This window comes from Arvicanthis niloticus, chromosome 13 (assembly GCF_011762505.2).
Source record: "Arvicanthis niloticus isolate mArvNil1 chromosome 13, mArvNil1.pat.X, whole genome shotgun sequence".
Lineage (NCBI taxonomy): Eukaryota > Metazoa > Chordata > Mammalia > Rodentia > Muridae > Arvicanthis > Arvicanthis niloticus.
Genome location: NC_047670.1, coordinates 72847440 through 72871050, shown reverse-complemented (window position 1 = coordinate 72871050; position 23611 = coordinate 72847440). Strand labels below are relative to the sequence as shown.

General features: G+C 52.4%; 1 protein-coding gene across 10 annotated transcripts; it reads left to right on the top strand.

Annotated features, from left to right (window-relative positions):
• Window positions 1–5140: 5140 nt before the first annotated feature.
• Window positions 5141–23076, top strand: Adcy6 (adenylate cyclase 6). 10 transcript variants are annotated; one of them, XM_076912023.1, is made up of 22 exons: window positions 5141–5217; window positions 10558–11416; window positions 14122–14271; window positions 14648–14769; window positions 14876–14987; window positions 15154–15281; window positions 16034–16192; window positions 16287–16428; window positions 16548–16676; window positions 16940–16965; window positions 17170–17317; window positions 17538–17635; window positions 17755–17842; window positions 17998–18114; window positions 18344–18502; window positions 18780–18958; window positions 19914–19949; window positions 20033–20162; window positions 20495–20788; window positions 21644–21848; window positions 22523–22647; window positions 22847–23076. In XM_076912023.1, the coding sequence occupies exons 1-22, from the start codon at window positions 5177–5179 to the stop codon at window positions 22970–22972; spliced, it is 3573 nt and encodes a 1190-aa protein (XP_076768138.1). In that variant the 5' UTR covers window positions 5141–5176; the 3' UTR covers window positions 22973–23076. The 10 variants fall into 10 exon arrangements, with proteins under 10 accessions (XP_076768138.1, XP_076768141.1, XP_076768140.1 ...); XM_076912026.1 differs by having other exon boundaries at window positions 5144–5217; window positions 20495–20758; XM_076912025.1 differs by having other exon boundaries at window positions 5162–5217; window positions 10555–11416; window positions 14678–14769.
• Window positions 23077–23611: the final 535 nt, after the last annotated feature.

The following is a 23611-nucleotide window of genomic DNA, read 5'->3' as shown; positions in this document are numbered from 1 at the left end:
ACAAGAGCAGCAGCAACACTACCACCAACAAAAGTGTGTGGAAACCTTAGCTTCAGGCCAGGAATGTGAGGGACCAGCTGTTCATGAGGCCAGAGCTTAGCTGTTACTTGAACAACCCAGGGAAGGCTCAGAAAAAAAAAACAAGTTTATCTGTGTCATAGTACAGTGTTTTCAGTACCGTATTCAGTGTTGTCCAGAAATACACAAGTCCACGGAGCTTGTATTTGCATATAATATACTCTGCAGCTACAAGTTTCCTCCTCCAGAAAAGGAGAGGTGGAGAATGTCCCCCTCTTATGACCCGTCTGTATCATAAAACCCCAAAAGATCACCAAGACTAAACTGCCCTGGGTATTAGTTGCAGCTCACTCTGGTGGCCACTCTCTTCTCTTTGTCAGGGCTAACACTTCCCAGACACTTTAGCTACTGTGATGTTCTTTCTTGGAGGGCTCAGCAGGGTCGTAGTCACAAGCTGGGTCACAGGGCTCTGCTGTGAATATGGAATGGAAACGGATGGGTTCCGGCTCAGATGAGAAAGAAGAGAATGTTCTCTGTTTTAAGTTTTTCCCATTATGTCCTAACACTTTGATGCCTGCTGTTCCTGATTGTTACCTGCCCAGAACATGTCTGTATCGAGTTATTCCAGCAGGTTAATATTCTGTCACAGTCTACCCAAGGGTCCTGTTTCTCAGCAGGGCTCAGGGTAAGTCTGGGAGGCAGCCTCAGAGAACCTTTTTTCCCCCAGCATCCTCCAGCAAACCTTTATAAACGGGCTTAGTGCATTTTGGAGACAGATAATTTGGCTGAAACATGTCTGAAGCAGGCAATCCTCTGTCCTGGAAGGGCTTGGCAGAAGGCCCAGACTCTAACCTGCTGGTCTGAGGATCCCCTGGTTCCTGCTGCCGGCTAACAACAGTGGCTCACACACCACTCTGGTCAGTGAGGGCCTACTGTGGTACAGTTCAGCTATTCCCTGTAGCCACATGGAGCCAACGTCCATCCGCCCTTCAGAGAAAACCTCAGGAAAGGATTGGAATAACCCATGACTGTTGTGTATAACCATAGCAGGGAATTAAGAAACAAACAAACACTGTGGGCCGGTGACAGGGCCCCATGGCGAAGGCACATGGCACCAAGCCAGATGTCTGAGTTCAACCCCCAGGGCCTGTGTGATAGAGGATGAGAACTGACTCCTAAAACAGGCCTCTGGCTTCCACGGTGCCATGGTATGTGTGTACCCCTTATACAGATACACAAACTGATATAAAAAGTTAAAAATCATTAAAAATATCAATAAATCAGGGTTAGTAGCTATGAGTTCTGGTTCTCCCCCCACCAACAATCGGTTCAGTGCCTGGGCAAGCCACCTCACACCTCATGGGCTTGGTCTTCTCCAGTTACTGTAGAACAGTGGTTGCAAACACAAATGCTTAAGGCAGGATAAATTTGGCCAAAATCTGGGTCCACCACTGACTGGCTGACTTGGAGAAATGGTTGAACCTCTGTTCATGGCCTGTCGCATCTCTGAGCTGTTACAAGGATGGAAAATGAGTTACACATGCTGAGGGCTTCAAGTTCCACACAGCCCATGGCAAATGTTATACACACTTGCTGTTATAATTACCAAACGCATATCCACTGAGTTAGATAATCTTTAAGACACTTTCCCACTCAAATATCCTGCAACTTTCAAATTCAGTAATAGAGCATTTTGCACATTTCTAGTTCTGTGAAATACAGGAGTGGACTCATCTGGAAGGTCCCAGGGTTGTAGAATTATAGGAACAGAGTTGATGGTGGAATTCCAAGGAATAGTGTTGTTAGTAGGTCTGCCTGCTACACACAAAAACCAGAATTCAGGAGGTGGTGCAGACACACTATGTGTAGTTCTGCTAGGTAGGGATACCTGAAGACTTAGCCCAGAGAAGAACCCTGAGTTATTTCTTCAGTTTCCTGATTGGTGTCCAAATTGTTTTCTCACTCAAAAGTAAAAAGACAAGGCCTTTCATTTCAAATATAACATTTCCTTTTATAACCACACACTTTTCTTTCTCTCTTAAAAAAATGTTGTCTGGTGGTGGTGACTAACAGCTTTGATCCCAGCACTTGGGAGGCAGAGGCAGGCAGGTCTCTGAGTTTGAGGCCAGTCTGGATGGTCTACAGAGTGAGTTCTAGGACAGCCAGGGCTACACAAAGAAACCCTGTCTTGAAAAACAAAGCAAAACCAACCAAGCAAGCAAATTCATTATGTTTTATCTATTTCTTTCATATATGTGTAACATCCTGTGGAGACCAGGGGACAACCTGAAAGAGTTCTTTCTCTTCTTCCACCAGGTGGGACCTGGGGGTAGAGCTCAGGTCCTCAGGCTTGGCAGCAAGCCCCTTTACCTGGTGAGCCATCTTGTCTGCCTTCCTTCCTTTCTTCTCTTTGTCTTCTTCTTATTTATTTATTTATTATCTTATTTTTATTTTGAGACAGGGTCTCACTAAGTTGCCCAGCCAAGGTGTGAATGTGTAACTTTCCCACCCCAGCTTCCTGGGTAGCTGGGATGATGGGTGTGTCACCAGGCCCAACTCCTACACATTACATGTCTTATAGTGTGTGTGTCTGTGTGTGTGTGTGTATCTGTGTGTGTGTGTCTGTGTACATGTGTGAGAGAAAATCTGAGTCTCTCTGTATGTGTTTATGTATGAGTCTGTGTGTGCGTGTATGTATGTCTGTGTGTATATGTGTGTGTATCTGTGTGTGTGTGTCTGTGTACATGTGTGAGAGAAAATCTGAGTCTCTCTGTATGTGTTTATGTATGTATGAGTCTGTGTGTGCTTGTGCGTGTATGTATGTCTGTGTGTGTATGAGTGAGTCTGTGTGAATGGGTGCATGTGTGTATATGTGCATGTGTGTATGTGTGTGTGCATGTGTGTGTGCATGTATATATGTGTGTATCTGTATATGTGTATATGTGTACTTGTGTGTATGGGTGCATGTGTACCACACACATTGTGTGTAAAAGTCAGGGGACAACCTGGAGGAGTTGGTTCTCTCTCTCCACCATGAGGGCTCTGGGGACTGAACTCAGGTTGTCGTGTTCTGTGGCAGAGCCTTTAGCTGTTACCCACCTCAGCTCCCCACTGCTTGTTTTAGACAGGGTTTCAATATGTAGGCCTGGCTGGCTTGGAACTCATTCTATAGACCAGATAGGGTTTCAATATACAGGCCTGGCTGGCTTGAACAATAGACTGTAGGTCAAGTTGACTCTGAACTTGCTGTGATCCCCCTGCCTCTGACTCTAGAAAGCCTGGATTACAGGAATGCACCACCATGCCAGGTCACCTACCTGTTGAAAAAACATTTTCATTATTTTGTGCGCATGTGTGTTCTCCCTGCATATATTCTCATACACGACATGGGTCTGTTGCCTGCCAAAGTCAGAAGAGGACGCTGGATCTCCTGGGACTGGAGTTACAGATGGTTGTGAGCTGCCAGGTAGGGGCTGGGAATCAAACTTGGGTCTTCTGCATCACGTGCTCTTACCCACTGAGCCGACTCTTTAGCCCCCTGACTTTTTTAAAAAAATATTTTTTTTTTGGCCAGGTGTGTGACACACTTTTAATTCCAGCACATTGGAGGCAGAGGACAGAGGCAGGAGGATCTCTGTGAGTTCAAGGTTAGCCTGGACTATATAACAAATTCCAGGACAGTATAGGCTGTATAGAGAAATCTTATCCCAAAAAATTTAAAAATGTATTTGATGTGTATGGGTGTTTTGCCTGAAGGCATGTCTGTATATATGTACTATACACGTTTGTATAGCAACCATATGTGTGCCTGGTGCCCACCTGACCCTCAGATCCCCTGGAAGAGGAGTTAGGATTGGTTGTGAGCTGCCAGGTAGGTGCTTGGAACCAAGCCTGGAACGTTTGAAAGAGCAGTCAGTGCTCTTAATTGCAGAGCCACCTCTCCATCCCAGACCACATTTCTCTGCCTCAATTGTCTATTGCAATTCTCCACTGATTCCAAACTGCCTTATCTCAAAAAGGGAGCCGTGGGGTCCCCCTGATTCTGATGGGAAGGAAGTCTAGATAGCTACAGAAGCAATGGCCGTGTGAAGAGAGAAGCCAAGCCCAGATCCCAAGCCCAAAAGTTCAACCCGCATGCACAACCATACATGGCAGAATAGACGGCCGCTTCCTCATTAAAAAGAAATATGTATTTTAATTCGTCTTTATAAGTGTTCCAGTGCCTTGGGGGCCTGAAGAGGGTGTCCAGCTCTGTGTAGCTGGAGTTAAGTGCTGGGAGCCAAACTCAGGGTCTTAGGAAATCGAGCAAGAACTCTTGAGGGCTGACCTATCTCCAGCTCCCTACTTTCTCATTTTCAAATATTACAACCAGCACTTTCCTGTTTGAGCCTGAGACACCTGTGAGAAAGGGTAGGAGGATTATACCCATTTTATGGATGAGGCTCTGAGACAGTAAGGGATGTTGCATTCACAGTGATTTTGTTTGTTTGTTTGTTTGTTTCTGAGACAGTGTTTCTCAATGTAGTCCTGGCTGTCCCCGCAACTCTCTATATAGATCAGGCTGGCCTCGAACTCTCCAATATCCACCAAAGCGTGTGCAATTATGCCAGGCATCCACAGCCTTTGTGATAGAAGTTGGATTAGGGATTAGTTCAAGGACCTTTTCATTAGTACAAAAGTTGACCTGAGTTTAGGAATCCTAGAGGGGTTCTGGGGTGGTTAGACAGTTGGGTCCTGTGAGAGGAGCTCGTCTGAGCCTTGGGCGAGGCGGGACAGGACTGGCAGGTGGGGCTGCAGCTACCGGTCTGGCTAAGGGATTAGGGAGGGGACTTAAGGCAAGCTTAAGCCAGACTCACATCCCGGGAATGAGCCCTTCTCTCCTCCGTCCTGGTTCCACCACTCTGCCCCTCAAAGGGTTAAAGTAGCTTTCACAGATTTTCCCATCTCCCAGGTAACTTGGGCAGCTGCTTGCGAGGGAAATAAATAAACATCCCGGAACAATTTTTCAGTTCATGAACCTGGCAATGCACCCCAGCCCCCCACATCAAAGGAGCACAACCCTTTGGGTAAAAGGTGCCGGGGGAGGGACTTTGCCAGTTGGCAGGTGCGGGGGGAAGGGCTGCCCCTGAGAGCGTGGGGCCAGAGGGCGGCACCGAGAATGCCCCTGCCCGCGGCCCGATCCGGTTCTGGGCGCAGCAGGTTTGCGTCGGGCCCGGCGCCCCAGAGGGTTGGGGAAGCGGAAAGAAGTGGGGTGCGGGCGAGCGGGTGCCAGGCGCACACACCTGGCGCCTTGTGGAATGAAATCTTAATTAATTATTAAACTCAGCTCCCGCCGGGGCCGCGGTGGAGAGGGAGGGCGAGCGGGCAGGGTGGGGGCTGGGGCCCGGAGGAAGGTGGGGTGAGGAGGGGGCGCAGGGCACCCCGACAGGAAGGAAGCCGACCCCTCTGGGCGGGGCGGGCATCTTCGCCGCCAGCGGGTGGCTTCGCCGGCCTCCGCGGACCCCCGGGTGAGGGTGGAGGGCTCCCTGCAGGATGCCGCCCTGGGTGGAGGCTGGAGCGCGGGCGGGCGGGAGCATCGACCCTCCCGCGGGGTCTGAAGCCCAGAACAGTGGCCGCTTGTTCGCCGGAGACCCGGGGAGGACCCGGCGCACAGGGGAGGGGGCGCGCGGGACTCTGGCCTCGCTCACCCGACCGGGGTCCCGGGAAGGGGAGTGGGCAGCTGTGCCCCCGCCTCTGGGAGGGGGAGGGGGTGCCCAGACAAAAGGAGCTTGTGCCTTTAAGGCGGGGAGTCCGGGAGCCGGCGGGGAGGGGACTTCTGGATCCGGGGTAGAGGGCGGCTGCGCTGGACAACAAGGGAGGGGGCGTGGGCCGGAGGCTCTGCCGCGCGGCCGGCGGGCGGGCGGGACAGCGGGGACGCGCGGGCACAGAGCAGGACGGCGGGACGGCCGGCCCTCCCGGCCGGAGCCCGCGGGCGCGGCGGGGCGGCGGCCCCGGGGCAGGCGCCGACCCCCGGCAGGTGAGCTTGGGGGAGCGGGCTCCTGCGGGGACAGCGGAGTCCGGACAGTTGCGGGGACATGCTGGAAGTCCTGGAGGACATGGGGATCCGAGGCTCCGCGGAGCCCGGCTGGAGGCTTTCACCCTTGCTCCATGCCACGAGCTTTTCTTCCTGCACTCGCCAAGAGTTTCCAGGCTTGCCCAGAGAAGGGGAGAAGACATGCAGGAGGGGAGGGGATGCCCCCAGAGGTTGGCATCGGGGATGTGGGGGTGAGTTTGTGGAGTGTTGAGACGGCGCTGAGAGGAGAGGGAGGCCCCCTTCCCTGCCCTCACCCTGAACCTTTGGAATGAAAGGGTAGTGTCAGTGCCTACTTCCCCAAGGCCTGTTGCGAGGGTGGGCAGGGGTGGGGTGGGGTGTGGGCAGACTTTATTCAGAGTAGGCCCAGCAGCCTGACTGAAAAATCAGAGGTGGGATTTGGCTGTGGGAGAGCCTTTCGGTACCTGTGTCTTCCCAGAGTGTCTCTGTAACCAGAGGGCCTGATGGGGTGTTGTATGGTTAGAGCTCGCTGGCTATGAGAGCCCTTTTTGGTCCTTAGGGAGATCCAGGGCTTGGGAAGGCTGTGCTGAACCTTCAGATACAGGCCCTGGGGAAATTCTTCTACATCTGGAAAGGCCTGGAAATTAAGAGGGCTGGGTTTCAGCATCGTGAGTGTTGGTTGGGCTTCCCCCTGGGCATAGTCTTCTGGGTGAACTTTCTGAAGACTTTTACATCATTTTGCCAACCAGGGCAGAGGCAGATAGACCCTGGGGATGAGGTGGCTGAAAGGGTTGGGCAAAGTCGTGGGCAGAGTCATTCTTGAGGCCAAGCCTGGACTTCCAGACCCTGGTCTTAGGTGGAAGGATCAGGATTTGGGAGGGACTTGAGGTCTGGGCCTGGGACTGTGGCATTTGGGGCTAAGTGGACATGATTTGGCTATGAGAGCTGGTTGTATGTGCAGTAGCACATCTGTGAGAGAGAGAGAGAGAGCAGAGGACTCAGGGGAGGAGGAGGTCAGGAGGCATAAGGCTCAAGAGCCTGAAGGCAGAAAAGAGATGTGGTATGCACTTTTGGAATTTGTGGTGAGGGGTCCCAGACCAGGGATGTTTGGGGAACATATAAAGAAGTTTCATGGCTTGGAACAATGCCTTCTGTTTTCCTACCATAGGAGTCTGGCATAGAGGAGTCCTGAAAGTCCTCTAGGGTGAGCAGCTCCTGAAAGGCCAGGGTGGGATGTTTGCAGTTGGTTGAACAGTTACAGAGCTATCCCCTTGGGGAGCCAGAGTGTTCTTGAAGGGTCATATGTTTCCCTGATAGTGTCTGCCCCTTCCTCTGTTGGTATGAGCCAGATGCAAGGATGTGCTTCCAGGGGGCTGGGAACATGGCCAGAAACAGGTCCTTTGGGAACAGAGATCTGGGCCAGTGGTAGTGGTGAGGAGATAAGAACGGGGAAGGGGACTGGAGAATGGGAAGAGGCGGAAGGGAAATGTCATGGTGTGGTGTGTGTGTGTGTGTGTGTGTGTGTGTGTGTGTGTGTATGACATAGTGGGAAACTGTACTCTGTTCTGTCTCCAGCAGCTCTGGAGACTGACAGCAGGGGACATAGGGTCTGATAGGCAGGCATCTGACAGGTTCTTGCTCATGACTGTTGCCTTTCCATCTCTTGGACACTGGCAGAGATTTGCATTCACAGGTTTGTACGGTGGGAGAACTAATGTTTCCAGTGTGTAACTTGGCAGGGAGTGTTAGAGTCTTCCATCAGGACCATTCCCCTCTCGTTCCTCAGGTGAAGAGACTAACCCGTGAGGTGGAGACAGGTAGATAGCTTGTCTCAACCAAATGACAAATCACTTTAAGAGTTGAAACCTGATCTTGTGCCAAAGATCATGCGTCCAGTGAAGTGTTTTGAAGAGCCAGGCTTTCTTTGGTGACCTTTTCCAAATGCCAGCCTGACCTGAAACCTTGTACTTCTGATCTGTCCTTCAAGATGGTGTTGTTGGCATTAAGAAGTTGAAGGGCATGCTACCCTGTGGATGGAGGAGGGACACTGGCAGAAAGTAGCTGAGGGAGACCTAGGGATGGAGAGTTAAGAAGCTCTCAGCTTCCCTTCTGCTTTGAGTCCCTCCAGCAGCTGCTTGGAGTGTGGTCCATCCCTCCTAAGTGTCTGGCTCTGTGGCCACCTGGGGCAGGTGCTGTGTAAGCTTCTCTGTAGTTCCCTAGTGAGTACAAATGTCAGTGCTGCCAGCTCAGCAGGTGTAAGTACAAGGGGCCCCTCGGGTGCCCTGCAAACATGGAGGAGTTTGGTCCTGATGGTGACGCCATCCGGAGGTGACATAAATAAATGGCTTTCAGGCTTTCAACCTGGGCTCAGCCAGGAGACGGGGCAAGGCAGCTGTCATGGAGTCATCTGCCTAGTCCAAGGCGTGTCCCTTCTGAAGATTTAGGATCTAAGTCTGATTTAGTTGTCTGAGGTCTTTACAACATGGGTGAGCCGTGGGAAATGGCTCTGGATGTCAGTTTTTCTGTTTTTCTCTTTCAAATCTGTCCTGTTCCCTGGGTGGCCATGAGACAAGCTTCACAGGCTTTTGGTGAAGAAGAGATGAAATTAGGCATGTGAAAAGATATTGGAAGTTTATGACAGAAAAAACATATAATATAGCTAATGGCTGGCCATCCATCCACTCAGCAAACCTTGAGGAGCAGTGGACACCACAGGACACAACAAAAACGCCCAAATCCTTGACTTTCCCAAGTTGGCATTTCAGTTAGGAGCGACGTTGAACAAATAAGAAAAAGGAAAATTATAGAACGGCAGTTGCTGATAAGAGCCGTGGAGAGAGAAAAATTATAAAGCTGGGAAGGGAGATACGGAGCGCCAGGAAAGGGAGTTGCTATTTTTAAAGGCTGGTAAGAGAGTTGAGCTGATAAGGGACTTGAACTGTGACCTAAAGGAGCTCCTGTTTCAGTTGGGGACAGCAAGTACCAGGGTACCAGCCTGGGTAGAGCTCAGCGTCCTGGGAGCACCAGACATGCTGATGCGACAGGTGCGATAGGTGCGATAACCAGGACTGTCATAACTAGCTGTCATCTGAGGAGGAGAGCCAGGCTTCAGAGCATCCCTTGTCCTTGTTGGCTCTCCATACAGCTCTCTGGTACTAAGTGTGGAACCCAGCGCCTTGTGCATTCTAACCAGGCGTTCTACTGCTGAACTGCACTCCCCTCCCTCCCTTCCTCCTTATCTTTGGCTTCTATGTTTATTGAGCACCTACTGTTAGCCAGCCCCAGTAGCTCTGGAGAAGAAGTGCTGACAAAAATCGGTGTGATTTCTACCCGAACAAAGCTTACAGTCCCAGGGACGGAGGTGTACGTTAAACGAGGAATGATTTAATTATATTGGCAATAAGTACCTCGGAGGAAATGAACAGAGGTTAGACTGGACCAAACTTAGTCTTAGGGGTGGGGCTGGGAAATTTTCCGTGAGGAAGTAATGCTTAAACTGTGACCTGTGGGAGAAATTGAATTTAGTTTGCTGAAGTGTGTGTGTGTGTGTGTGTGTGTGTGTGTGTGTGAGAGAGAGAGAGAGGGGGGGGACCGAGGGAAGGGAGGGTGTGGAAAGACTCCCTTTTGCATAGAGGTCACTGACTGGCAGTTCACAGCAGGACGTTTTTCCATTGACAAGATTTATGTGGCTTGTGTGTAGTATCTTTTTCTTTTCCTTCCCTTCCCTTCCCTTCCCTTCCCTTTCCTTTCCTTTCCTTTTCCAAGACAGGGTTTCTCTGTGTAGCCCTGGCTGTCATGGAACTTGCTCTATAGACCAGGCTGGCCTCGAACTCAGAGATCCAATTGCCTCTGCTCCAAAGTGCTGGGTTTAATTTAAGGCATACACCATCACCTCTTGGCTTTTGGGTCTAGTATTGTAAAATGTATATTAATTATCAAAATTTCAAAATTGGGACATGTCACATTGAAATCCAAAGTTTTCTTTGGCTTCTGCTGGAAAAAAAAAAAAGAGTAGACGTTCACACCCCAATGACACCAGGTAATCCTTCATATCTCAAGTCAAGCTTAGAATCTTAATTCTTTTTATTTTTTTTAGTTTTTAAAATATACTTTTATGTGCATTGGTGTTTTATATTTATGCATGTTACCATGAGGATATCAAATCCCCTGGAACTGGGGCCATAAACAGTTGTAAGCTCTGCTACGAGGTGCTTGGAATTGAACCAGGGTCCTTCCGAAGTATAGGCAGTGCTCTTAACCACTTAACTATCTCTCTAGCCCCCAGAATCTTGGTTCTTTTACTTATATGGTTGCTGGGTCTTTTCCGTGTGTCTATGTCCCAGTTCCTTACCTGTTGAGCGGGGATGCAGCTGCCTGGCCCAGGGCAGTTTTATCAAGATGGTGGGAATGAAGAACAGAGCAGTAGGAAACACTCAGGTCCCAAGCGACTATGGTGGCTGTGGGCATGCAGTGGTATTAATACTGTTCCCTGCCTCTCTTCCCAGCAGCATGTCATGGTTTAGTGGCCTCCTGGTTCCCAAGGTGGATGAACGGAAAACAGCTTGGGGGGAACGCAATGGGCAGAAGCGCCCACGCCACGCGACTCGAGCCAGTGGCTTCTGCACACCCCGCTACATGAGTTGCCTCAAGAATGCAGAGCCACCCAGCCCCACTCCCGTGGCTCACCCTAGGTGCCCCTGGCAGGATGAAGCCTTCATCAGGAGGGCGGGCCCGGGCAGGGGTATGGAGCTGGGGCTGCGGTCAGTGGCCTTGGGTTTTGATGACACTGAGGTGACCACACCGATGGGGACAGCTGAAGTGGCACCCGATACATCGCCTCGGAGGGGTCCGTCCTGCTGGCACCGGCTCGTGCAGGTGTTCCAGTCTAAGCAGTTCCGCTCTGCCAAGCTGGAGCGTCTGTACCAGCGGTACTTCTTCCAGATGAACCAGAGCAGCCTCACGTTGCTCATGGCGGTGCTGGTGCTGCTCACGGCTGTCCTGTTGACCTTCCACGCTGCGCCTGCTCAGCCTCAGCCTGCCTACGTGGCCCTGCTGACCTGTGCCTCCATCCTTTTTGTGGTACTCATGATAGTGTGTAACCGACATAGTTTCCGCCAGGACTCCATGTGGGTGGTGAGCTATGTGGTTCTGGGCATCCTAGCAGCCGTGCAAGTCGGGGGTGCCCTGGCGGCCAACCCACACAGCCCTTCGGCAGGCCTTTGGTGCCCCGTGTTCTTCGTCTACATCACGTACACGCTTCTTCCCATTCGCATGCGAGCGGCAGTGCTCAGCGGCCTGGGCCTTTCCACTCTGCATTTGATTTTGGCCTGGCAGCTCAACACCGGTGACCCCTTCCTTTGGAAGCAGGTAGGTGCAACGGAGGGAGAGTGGGAAGGAGATTGCGGAGGGAGGCACACGGTATATGCATGTCTAGATATATCAGGCCAGGTTTCAGGGGTAGCCTCTGCTTGGGGCTTATATCTTTGTATCGGTGGGTCAGTGGGCATTGCTGAGGTGCAAGTCTGTAGTCTGTCACGACAGACTAGTCTTCAGCTTTGGCCTAGGTCAGTAGACATGCTGGGTGTAGGTCTCTCTGACCTCTTGTTGACCTCTGAGACTCTATTGTTCCGCCTGAGGAGCAGCTGTAGGTAGTTCTGTGAAGCTTCCATGAGCGAGGCCTCTCTACTCCTCCAGAAGCTGTGGCCTGTAGCCCACCATGGCCTCATAAACAGAGAGAAAGTTGTTTGGGGCTCCTGGGGTGAGGAGCTGGGTGCTCGGGCACGATGCCCTGCCCTGCCTGGAACAGAACATACCTCTTTAAAAGTAACTTTATAGCCAGTTTGTTGTGGAGCAAGTGCCCGCAGGGCACTGTCAGACCTCTTAAAGGGCCAGACCCTTCTGTGCTGGTTCCCAGGTTTTCTTCTTGGCTGCCTGCAAAGTGGGGGTTTAGGGTGAACTGCTCTTCTGGGGGAGAAGACGCTCAGGAGTGGTGTCTCCCTTCCCCCCTCTGGCAGACTTGCCAGAAGGTGGGTGTGTGGCTCTTCCCTGCTCTCTGCTGGCATGGTGCCCAGGGCCCAGCCCTGTGCCTGATGGGGGAGGCTGAGCCTGGGAGGCCGGAACTACCAGCCTCCTACCTCCCCAGGGTGACTGGCTTCAGTTTCACCCCGTGGGGTCTCCACATTCCTGGGATGGTAGAGAAAACTGTGCTTCTGTGCCCATTTGCAGGGCTCTGGCTGCCCAGTCAGCGTCTCAGAACTGAGAACACTCTCATGTGCCCAGTGGGGCCTGTGAGTCTCAGCATGGAGCAGGGGCTTGTAGCCTCCTTGGGCAACCCCTTCCTAGATCGGCTCCACTGTGTCCATAGGAAGAACTTTTCCTGATGCACTCACTGAGACACCCCAGCAATGACTGGGCTGGGGTGGCCTCCAGGGCCTTGGCATCCATTTTTTTCTCACGGTAGATAGGGATGAGTGTGGTTATTTCAGTCCCTCATCCCTCTTCCCCTTCCCTCTGCTGTGACTCACATTTTCCTCTTGGGCTCCTGGGACAAGGAAGGGAAGTTGCCTGGATTGTCCCCCCCCCCCAACTGGGGGCTATTCTTAGAAGCCCCCAAGGGAGATAGAGTGCCCCCTCTTCACCCCTGCAGCTGAGAGGGGAAGCTTCGTGGACTGGGAAGGTCAGCTGAAGGCCAGTCCTGGAGGGTCAGTGCTGGAGTTAGGAGCTAGGGGTTAGCCAGACCTTGGTTTTACACAGAGGAATCGAAGATTAAATGTCCTGTCCAAGTCTGTAGGCTTAGTTCTGGTTCAGGGCAGTTGGTGAGCATTCCCTCCTTTCTCCACAACCATAGCCCTGCCCCATCCAGCTTGGGTGGAGTCCCAGTGCCAGTTAACCCCTGAGTCTCCAGCAACACTGAAGCCAGCATGCCTCCGATGTATTCTCTATTCAGACAGTAGTTTGGGTCGGGCTATGGGGAGGGTGGGGGTGTAGACATGAGGTCCTGCAGAGGTGTGTGAATAAGAGATGGGAGAAGGGCAGAGAGAGGAAGGAGGAAGAGGAGGGGACAGGAGGAGAATCCTATCTTGTGGAAGGGGTGGCCATGCAGTCTCTCTGTTAGTAGAACTGATAGCTGCCAAGGAGGGGCTCTGAGCCCGGCCTTCAAGAGCTAGAGTCTGTGGAGAAAGAGTTTTCAGAGATCTGGAGTATGTTACAGACTAGAATCAGGACAAAGCCTTTGTGGAATCTGGTTGTCCAGGACTCGAGTCTCCTGTCAACCACAACCAACTGTGTGATCTTGGGCAAGCTACTGGCCCCTTGAGTCACTCGGGTGTGAAGTGGGGTACTGTTACCTGGTTCATAGACTTGTAAGAAACTCATCGGTCAATATGTGGACCGCATCCTCCGGATCGTAGACATTGCAGGTGGCTAGCAAACCAGCTACTGGAACAGCAGCAGTAGTATCAGCTTACAACTGGGATCCCATCGCTCGGGGATCTAAGCAGAGGACCAGTGCTTAGTGCGCTTAAGGCCTGCTTGGTTACATAGTGAGACCCTAGCTCAAAAATTCAACCGACCAACCAACAACAACAAAATTCAACAGGGGTCATTCTGCTATTTGGTCTGCAGGGCAGCGGGAGGCTTTAGAGATATTATTCCTCCTGTTTGGTTTGTAGATGAGTGAATGGAGACCTAGAGAGAGAAAACCACAAGTCGACTTGTTGTGGTTCACTGGGAAGAGGATGGGAAGCTCAGATGTCCTTAGCGTTGCTCTGTAAGGAGAATCACACTCAGAAGTCTTTTGTCAGGGGTGTTTGTGGGGCAGGAGATTGTAGGGTGCCTGCGTTAACCTATGTGGCTGTGCTTGGTGTTTCTGCTTCTGAAGCTGTGAGGAGCTCATCCTTCCGGCCAGGCAGGCTGGGATCTGTATGGGGGAACAGAGTATCCTGGGGATGGTACAGCTTGGGCACAAACGAGGTGCAGGATTTTATTTCCTGCTCACAGTGTGTCCTGAGAGAGTTAGTGTGCGTGTGTGCCAGGCAGGTGGTCACTCATCCACCTCTGCCACCCTCCCACAGCTTGGTGCTAACGTGGTGCTCTTCCTCTGCACCAATGCCATCGGTGTCTGCACACACTACCCGGCTGAAGTGTCTCAGCGCCAAGCCTTTCAGGAGACCCGAGGTTACATCCAGGCACGGCTGCACCTGCAGCATGAGAATCGTCAGCAGGTGGGGGCCGATCCCTTGGCTAGGGCGTTCCTTGACTTCACCCCCAGTGCCTTGTAGATTCGACCGCCTTGTCCACCCCTTTGGGACACAAGTGTGAACAGTCCCCAAGGACAGTGCATCGTAATAGGCCTTGGGGGGTCCTGTTCTGTTCAGGGCTGGAAGGGAGAATGCAGATGTGCATTGGGGAATTGAGTGGAGGTCAATTAGGGACAGCTAGGATGGGTGACTTCCGAGGGCAGGGTTAGGCAGTATCAAGTCAAGATCCGGAAGAGAAGCACAGGTCGTAGAGGGATGGGAGGGCGGGCTCTGGGGATGTGAAAGGACCAGGAATCAAAATGGAAAGCAGAGAGGATAGTGGTTGGAACCACTGGTCTAGGAACGGCTGCTGCTATCGGTGTTGCCCCAGCATGTTGCCATGGAGATGAAAGAAGACATCAACACAAAAAAAGAAGACATGATGTTCCACAAGATCTACATCCAGAAGCATGATAATGTCAGGTAGGACGGGGGAGGGGATGCTGCCAGGAGGGCTGCAGGATACCAAAGAGTCCTTGAGGGCTACGAGGCCCATCTCTCCCCATCTCTCTCCCGCCGTTTTCCACAGCATCCTGTTTGCAGACATTGAGGGCTTCACCAGCCTGGCCTCCCAGTGCACTGCACAGGAACTCGTCATGACCTTGAATGAGCTCTTCGCCCGGTTTGACAAGCTGGCCGCGGTGAGGGTACTGGGGCTTAGAAGTGGTGCCAACCATGATGAACCATATGGTGTTCATGGTGGCGGTTGCGGGTGGGATGGGGGCAGAGGTGGCATCGAAGGTAAGGGGACAGGTGTGATCAGGAGAGTAAGGTGATCTCCCACCTCTCCCACCTCTCTCTCTTTAGGAAAATCACTGTCTGAGGATCAAGATCTTAGGAGACTGTTACTACTGTGTGTCAGGGCTGCCAGAGGCCCGGGCGGACCATGCCCACTGCTGTGTGGAGATGGGGGTGGACATGATTGAGGCGATCTCGTAAGCAGCACCCCTTCCCAGGCCTGTTGGAACTGTGGGTTCCCCGGGCACCTCCTCCTCTGGAGTGTCTTCGGGACTTTACTCTAAGTAGCTCTCTAACCTTGAGAGTCATTTATCTGGGGAGGGAGTGGATCTTTCTCCAGTCTGTTTGAAGACCCCTGTGCTCCTCCCAACCCCAGCCTGCTGGAGGCTGTAGGGAACCGGAACAGTTGGGGTTTGTGACTGCAGACAATGTCAGTTGAGCAGGCTGGAGCTGGCAGCAGCTCAATCCTACAGGATGACGGCAGCTCCTGCTGAAAGTAGTCCTCAAACCTTTGTCCTTGAGTCCTGCCTGTATCTAGTCAAAACTATTCTTCTGTCCTTCCATCTGCTTCTGTCTTTGCCTGGCTTGCTTGGATTTTTTTTTAAAGTACATCTGTCTGTCTGTCTATCTATCTATCTATCTGTCTATCTGTCTATCTATCTATCTATCTATCTATCTATCTATCTATCTATCTGTCGTGTGTGTGTGTGTGTGTGTGTGTGTGTGTGTGTGTGTGTATGCACCTGCCATAGTGCGTGCATGATGCTCACGAGGAAAACTTGGAGCCAGTGTTCTTCTATTCTTTGGGTCTCAGGAATGATCAGACCTAGGTAATCAGGCTTGGTGGCAAGTGTGTTTACTACTGAGCCATCCCGCTGGCCTCAGCTTGGGTTCTTGACTAGCAGATAAGAAGACAGCTTGGGGCTGATCTAGAGTTCTGTCTTCTCAGGCTGGTGCGTGAGGTAACAGGTGTGAACGTGAACATGCGTGTGGGCATCCACAGCGGACGTGTGCATTGCGGTGTCCTTGGTCTGAGGAAATGGCAATTCGATGTCTGGTCCAATGATGTGACCCTGGCCAACCACATGGAGGCCGGGGGCCGGGCTGGGTAAGTGGAAGGAGGGTTCTAGTTGGTTGCAGGGGGTGAGTGGATGGGAGGGTGAGTGGGAGAGCCAGGATCTTAACCTTCTGGCCCCTTACAGCCGCATCCACATCACTCGGGCCACGCTGCAGTACCTGAATGGTGACTATGAGGTGGAGCCAGGTCGCGGTGGTGAGCGCAACGCATACCTCAAGGAGCAGTGCATCGAGACCTTCCTCATACTAGGCGCCAGCCAAAAACGGGTCAGGACCAGGGCAGGACTCGTGGGAGGGGTGTGTGGGGGGAGAGGAGCAAACAGAGAGGTGCTATCAAAGGTCTTCTTGGGGTTATGCCTCTGACCTGTGCTCACACTGCCGCACAGAAAGAGGAGAAGGCCACGCTGGCCAAGCTGCAGCGGACGCGGGCCAACTCCATGGAAGGACTGATGCCACGCTGGGTTCCTGACCGTGCCTTCTCCCGGACCAAGGACTCTAAGGCATTCCGCCAGATGGTGAGTGGCTCTCTGTACCGTGACCTGGGGGCCTCACTCTTTGGTCTCCCTCAAAGTGTCCCCTTTCTTCCCCGTAGCTGGCTCCTCCATTCCATGGATGTGTTCTAAAATTGGGGGCAGAGGGACTAGTTTTACCCGGAGGGCCCCAGTTCTCCCCACGTGTGTGTGTGGACCCCCTCAACTTAGTACTGAAATAGGAAAGATCCTGGGGGTGAAAGCGCTTAGCTCCTCTCCCCCCTCACACATTCCATTTCTTTCTCCAGGGCATCGATGACTCTAGCAAAGACAAGTAAGCAGGTCTATGGGACAGGTCAGGGAGGGAGGAGGCATCTGTAGCCTAGGATGGACTGTGGGTTGAGACCTCCCATTACTCATAAGATGTGGAAGCAGGTCCCACACAGCCTTTCCTTACTGCTGCCTGAACCCTGCCCGTCCTATTGCATGTCCTGTGGCATTGTTCACGCACCCGGTAAAACCTGCATCCCATTATCAGCCGGGGTGCCCAAGATGCTCTGAACCCTGAAGATGAGGTGGATGAGTTCCTGGGCCGAGCCATCGATGCCCGAAGCATCGACCAGCTGCGTAAGGACCATGTGCGCCGGTTCCTGCTCACCTTCCAGAGAGAGGATCTTGAGAAGAAGGTTTGGGGGATACAGGGCAAAAGAGTGAGGGCTGGAAGGAGGGAGGGCCTGGCTGGGGGACAGGAGGATGTGTCGGGGATGGGAAGAGACCACAGCCCTGGTTGGAAATTTGTATAAATTAGGCCAAGTGTTCCTCCCAAGGCCCTTATAGCACCCAGATTTTTGCTGTCCATAACTTGCCTGCCAGGGCAGAACCCAGCACCCAGCTTTCTTCCCTCAGTATTCACGGAAAGTTGATCCTCGTTTTGGAGCCTACGTCGCCTGTGCCCTCCTGGTTTTTTGCTTCATCTGTTTCATCCAGCTCCTTGTATTCCCATAGTAAGTCCGTCCCTACATTTCTAACCTTCCTAACACCCATGCAAGCTGCTGGGCTCAGGAGCTAGGACAAGGACACCCCGATTTTGTTGATATTTCTCCCTGACCTCCCCTTGCTCCAGCTCCACCCTGATACTTGGGGTTTATGCCTGTATCTTCCTGCTGTTGCTGGTCACCGTGCTGATCTGTGCTGTGTGCTCCTGTGGTTCTGTAAGTAGGGGGACTTCCCTGAGGCTGTTAGTGATGGAGGGGATTCCCATGGGCAAGGGAGGAGGCGGCCATGCCTCCTGTTGGACCCTGTTCTCTCTGCCCGCCTTCCTCCTTCGATAATGTAGTTCCTAACTCCTCGGCTCTCACTGCTGCAGCTCTTCCCCAAGGCCCTGCAACGTCTGTCCCGAAGTATCGTCCGTTCACGGGTGCACAGCACAGCGGTCGGTGTCTTCTCGGTTCTGCTTGTGTTCATCTCTGCCATCGTCAACATGGTGATTCTCCCATGCCCCGCGCCAGGCACTTTCTGAGAACTACAGCCTTTCTGAGTATTTCCAGCCTTTGGGTAGCCTGCTGTCCCCTGTGGGTGGGGGTAACTCTCGTTCTTACTCTTTGTTTCCTCTTTTGTCATCCCTGAGGATTTTAGTCTAAAAAGTACCTCTGGGTACAGCCCCCGTAAACCTTTCCCTCACTGTTATCCTGATATGCACCCAACTTTTGCAGTTCACCTGTAATCACACCCCAATAAGGACCTGTGCGGCCCGGATGCTGAACTTAACACCAGCGGATGTCACCGCCTGCCACCTACGGCAGCTCAATTACTCTCTGGGACTGGATGCTCCCCTGTGTGAGGGCACCGCACCCACCTGCAGCTTCCCTGAGGTGTCCGAGCAGCGTTCAGGCAGAGGGGGTTGTTCTAGAACAGTTATCCGCCCCTGTGTCCCAGGCCTAGCAATGGGCACCAGGGAGCCGGGAACTCAAAGTATTCCCCGACTCGAGGGGCACCCGAGGTCCCTCCTGTGAAGCTGGGCATGGATTGTATAGGAGCTGGGGCTTGAAGGTGGGAGGGAGGGTACTCAGGCAGGGGAGTAGGGTTCTTCCTGCTCTGGATGGCTTTTGCTGTCACCCAACGCTGCCTCTGCTGTCCCCCCTCCCCCAGTACTTTGTCGGGAATGTGCTGCTGAGTCTCCTGGCCAGCTCTGTCTTCCTACACATCAGCAGCATTGGCAAGCTGGCTATGACCTTTGTCTTGGGGTTCATCTATTTGGTTCTGCTTTTGCTGGGCCCTCCAGCCACCATCTTTGACAACTATGATCTACTGCTTGGCGTCCATGGCTTGTAAGTTAATTCTCAGTCACTTTTATCTCTCTGGGGGGGGGGGGGGGGTGAGGGGGAGGGGGAGTCTCCCTGATCCTTCTGGGCTGAGAGTCTCTGGTACCTAGGCCTTTGGAATGTATAACTTGCTTGTGGGAGAAAGGGAGGAGAAGGGTTAGTTTTTAGCATGTCACCTCTGGTAGTTACCCCCAAAGAAATTCCAGTTGTGACAAATTCCTGTCTCTTTAGGCTAGCTTAAAAAATAAAAAACAAAACAAAACAAAAACAAAAAAACCCAACAACAAAAACCCCACATTTGCTTGGTGCTTTCCCTACCCACTGGGTTTTTAAACTTTATTATTTTTTTACTGGGTAACCGCCCTGGGTGTCCTGGAACTCACAGAGATTTGCTTGCCTCTGTTTCCTGAGGGTTCTACCCTCTGTTCATAGGTCTTAGAGCTGTGTGGTGGCAGAGGTCTGACAAAAAGTGCTGGCCCTTTGGGATGGACATGTGGCCATAGCTTGTGGTAGGAAGAATTAATAGTGTTCTGGGTTTGAGTCCTTGGTCCACCTCTCATTAGCTTTGTAACCTTGGGCAGATGAGCTAACCTCTCTGAGTTTTCGTATCAGTAAGCGTCAGCATCTCTGGCCGTCTATCAGTAACAAACAATCCTGAAGCCTTGTGGCCTCCCAAGCACATGCTAAACCTTTCAGAAGGGGTACTTAGAGCTGACCCGTTTCACTGACAAGGACACTGAGGCTTAGAGAGTTATAAGCGACTTGTCCTGGACCATTTAGCTGCCAAGAGAGGAACTTGTAGTCGGGAAAGGTTTGGCCTTTGCCCATATTGAGCTACTTTATGTGAGCGAAGGCTCTACCCACAGGCTTGAGTACTGACTGGGCTCAGCAATGTAGTCTCTGTCTCCCCTCCAGTAGCTTCCCCAGACAGCCTCCAATGACTTTTGTATCTTCCTGCCAGGGCTTCCTCCAATGAGACTTTTGATGGGCTGGACTGGTAAGTGGGGGCCCCGGGGCAGTGAAGGATGAGGCCAGTAGAGATCTCCTTCAGGCACCAAGCTTGTCTCTGATTATTTTCAGCCCAGCTGTAGGGAGGGTAGCGCTCAAATATATGACCCCAGTGATTCTGCTGGTGTTTGCCCTGGCATTGTATCTACATGCACAACAGGTGGAATCTACTGCCCGCCTGGACTTCCTGTGGAAACTACAGGTGACTTGGCTGGACCTTTATGGGAGGGAGAGGCTTCCGGGGACAGAGCCTGGGCCAAGCCAGAAATACATCTTTTGCTAACTGGCTGAGGCTGAGGTTGCCCAAGCCCACCCTGGTTCCATGCCTTGTGTCTCCGTCTCCTGTCTCCTGTCTCCTTCTGTCCCGTCCTGCACCTGCCCCCTTCACTCCTTTGCCTGTTATTTAGGCCTCCTCTGCCTGTCTGTGCCTTTCTTCCTCCACGTGGTTCCCTGTGATGCCCATCTTCAGGCCTTGGCCACTGCGCCCAGCCTCTGTGAGTGTTGGGCAATGGCTGATGGATGTGGTGCCCACAGGCCACAGGGGAGAAGGAGGAGATGGAGGAGCTACAGGCATACAACCGGCGGCTGCTACATAACATTCTTCCCAAGGACGTGGCTGCCCACTTCCTGGCCCGAGAGCGCCGCAACGACGAGCTGTACTACCAGTCGTGTGAATGTGTGGCCGTCATGTTTGCCTCCATTGCCAACTTCTCGGAGTTCTACGTGGAACTCGAGGCAAACAATGAGGGCGTGGAGTGCCTGCGGCTGCTCAATGAAATCATCGCAGACTTTGATGAGGTGCTTGCTCATTGGCTAGTACTGGATGAGGTGCTTGCTCATTGGCTAGTACTGGCACAATAGGGGCAACCTGGGGACCAGGGGAATGGAGCAGGCTTTGGATGCAAAAGCCAGGGGTTAGATGGGGTGAGTGTCCCTTGCCCAGTCAGGGACAGCAAGGAGGTCAGCCTCAGTGGAGCAGGGTCATCCTTGCTGAGGAGCAGAAGAGGACAGGAGGCTCTAGGACAGGGATGACAAGATAGGTATCAGATGATGTCATTGAAGAAGAAGACAGCCAGGCAGTGGTGGCGCAGGCTTTTAATTCCAGCACGTGGGAGGCAGAGGCAGGCGGATTTCTGAGTTCGAGGCCAGCCTGGTCTACAGAGTGAGTTCCAGGACAGCCCGGGCTATGCAGAGAAACCCTGTCTCAAAAAGCAAAAAAAAAAAAAAAAAAAAAGAGGAAGACAGTAGTCTGTGGGCAAATCCATGCGAGACCAAGCAAGCAAGATTGTCTCTCAAAGAGCAAAAACAGGAGCAAAATGTGAAGAAGTGTCCTGGACACCTGGGTCAGGGATGGGCTGTGCACTGTCCTGGAGAAAAGTCCCCCCAGCACACACACACTCTGGGACATGGTTTTCCCAAACCATGTCAGAGTGTTTCTGCTGCAGGGGACCACTATAGGTTGACCTTCTGAAGTGCTGTAGTCAGTTCCTGGGGTCCTGGACTTCCTGTTTCCTTGGTTTCTCAGAGAATAGTGAGAATAGCAATTGGAAGGGGGCTCACCCACTAAAACAATGGGGCTCTGGGGGGGAGGTGGGGCATGACAAGGAGTGAGCTTTGGAAAGACCTGGGTCTGGCTTGACTGATCCTCCCTCTTCCCGCACCCCCTCCGCCCATGTAATCCAGATCATCAGTGAGGAAAGGTTCCGGCAGCTGGAGAAGATCAAGACAATCGGTAGCACCTACATGGCCGCCTCTGGACTAAATGCCAGCACCTATGACCAGGTCGGCCGCTCACACATCACCGCCCTGGCCGACTATGCCATGCGGCTCATGGAGCAGATGAAGCACATCAACGAACATTCTTTCAACAATTTCCAGATGAAGATCGGTGAGGGGCTGGGACAGTTTTTGGGTAAAGCTGAGCGTTGAGGTATGGGTTGGGCAGGGTGAGTTCTCCATCAGGACTCCTGTGGGGTTTCTACCTCCCACCTTCCTATCAAGTTGTCTTGAGGACAAAGACCGTTTGAGTCTTCCATGTGCTGGGATCTTTGTCCTAGACATTTCGAGTACATTCTAAGAAGTACGTCAAGGCCCCTCTCTAAAATAAGGGGAGTGGCACTCAGAGATTAAATGACACAGTGAAGGTTAGAAGACTAGCAGGCAGGTTTGTTTAAAGGCTTGGTATCTAAGTGTGAGGTCAGTCTGAGATGTATGGTCAGGCTCAAATGCTCTGGTGGAAGGCAGTGATTAAATAACATATGTCCAGAGCCTGGCTTGACTCCCAACAGCCGTACTTACTTGTCCATAAAGTGGGGCAGCAATGTGAACAGCGAGTGCCTGGAGAAGCCTTCAGATGATGAGCTGCAATCCTTGTCTGGACTCAAGGGAGCCAACTCAGCTATGGTGCCTAGCCCCCACCCCCTTTTATTTTAAACTACCAGAAGCATTGTTCCCTTTGATATTTTTTCCTTTGGGTTCTTCTCAGAGTGCAAGGGGACATGACTGTCAGGAATGACCCTGAGACATCCTAGCCTCAATCTCTTGCTAATGTCTCTACTTCAGGGTTGAACATGGGTCCGGTTGTAGCAGGTGTCATTGGGGCCCGGAAGCCACAGTATGACATCTGGGGAAATACGGTGAATGTTTCCAGTCGTATGGACAGCACAGGAGTTCCTGACCGAATACAGGTGAGGGGATGTCACCAAGTTGGGTGGGTGTTGAAGACTTTCAGTGGTCTCTGTACAGGACGGGGTGGGAGCCTCTTTCCTATGGCTGTTGGGGTAGGAGTTGGTGGGGATGGGAGCATACCCGATAGAGAACTCCTGGGCTTCTTACCCAATACATCAAGGATCCCAGGCTGAGCAGTCTCCCCTTCCACTTTCCCAGGTAACCACGGACCTGTACCAGGTTCTAGCTGCCAAGGGCTACCAACTGGAGTGTCGAGGGGTGGTCAAGGTGAAGGGAAAAGGAGAGATGACCACCTACTTCCTCAATGGGGGCCCCAGCAGTTAGCAGAGTGCAACAGCAGAGATTTGACCGAAGGGACCAAGGTGGGCATTGAGTGGACTTTCTGCTCGCTGGGTGGAGCTGTGGCAGAGAGCACTGAGCCTTCAGATCTTGCTGAAGGCAAAAGGGAACACCCACCCCAGCAGGTTGTGCTTGGACCATGTTCGTCTGCCTTCAGAATGGTGAAGGAGGGGACGCCAAATGACTCTCTTAATCGGAGTAGGGCTGTTCGTTTGCATTTGGGGGGGTGCAGATAAGAGAACAGGCTGGGAGCCTCCTGTTTGAGAGTAAAATGGCAACTCACTATGCCTACTGTTCCCCTGTCTGGGCAACAGGCTCAGGGCTGGGTTCTTTCTTTCCCTATTTTTCCTGGGACTACTTTTGTACAAAGACTGTGGCAGGCATGAAGAACAAGCACCTTTGCTTGCCCGTGTCCGCAGCACTGTTCTTGGGCACACCCAGTGCCAGCCAAGTCTCCTTCCTAGGCACAAGGTGGAGGAAGGAGACACTGTGGGACCCAGCTCTGACCATATTTCAGGGGGATGTTTCCATTTGCCAAATCCTAGTCCCGTGATCTGTCCCCAAAGGGGAACAAAGGGACCTCTGACAGTGAAGATTCAGCCCCAATTCCTGCATGCTCCAGGG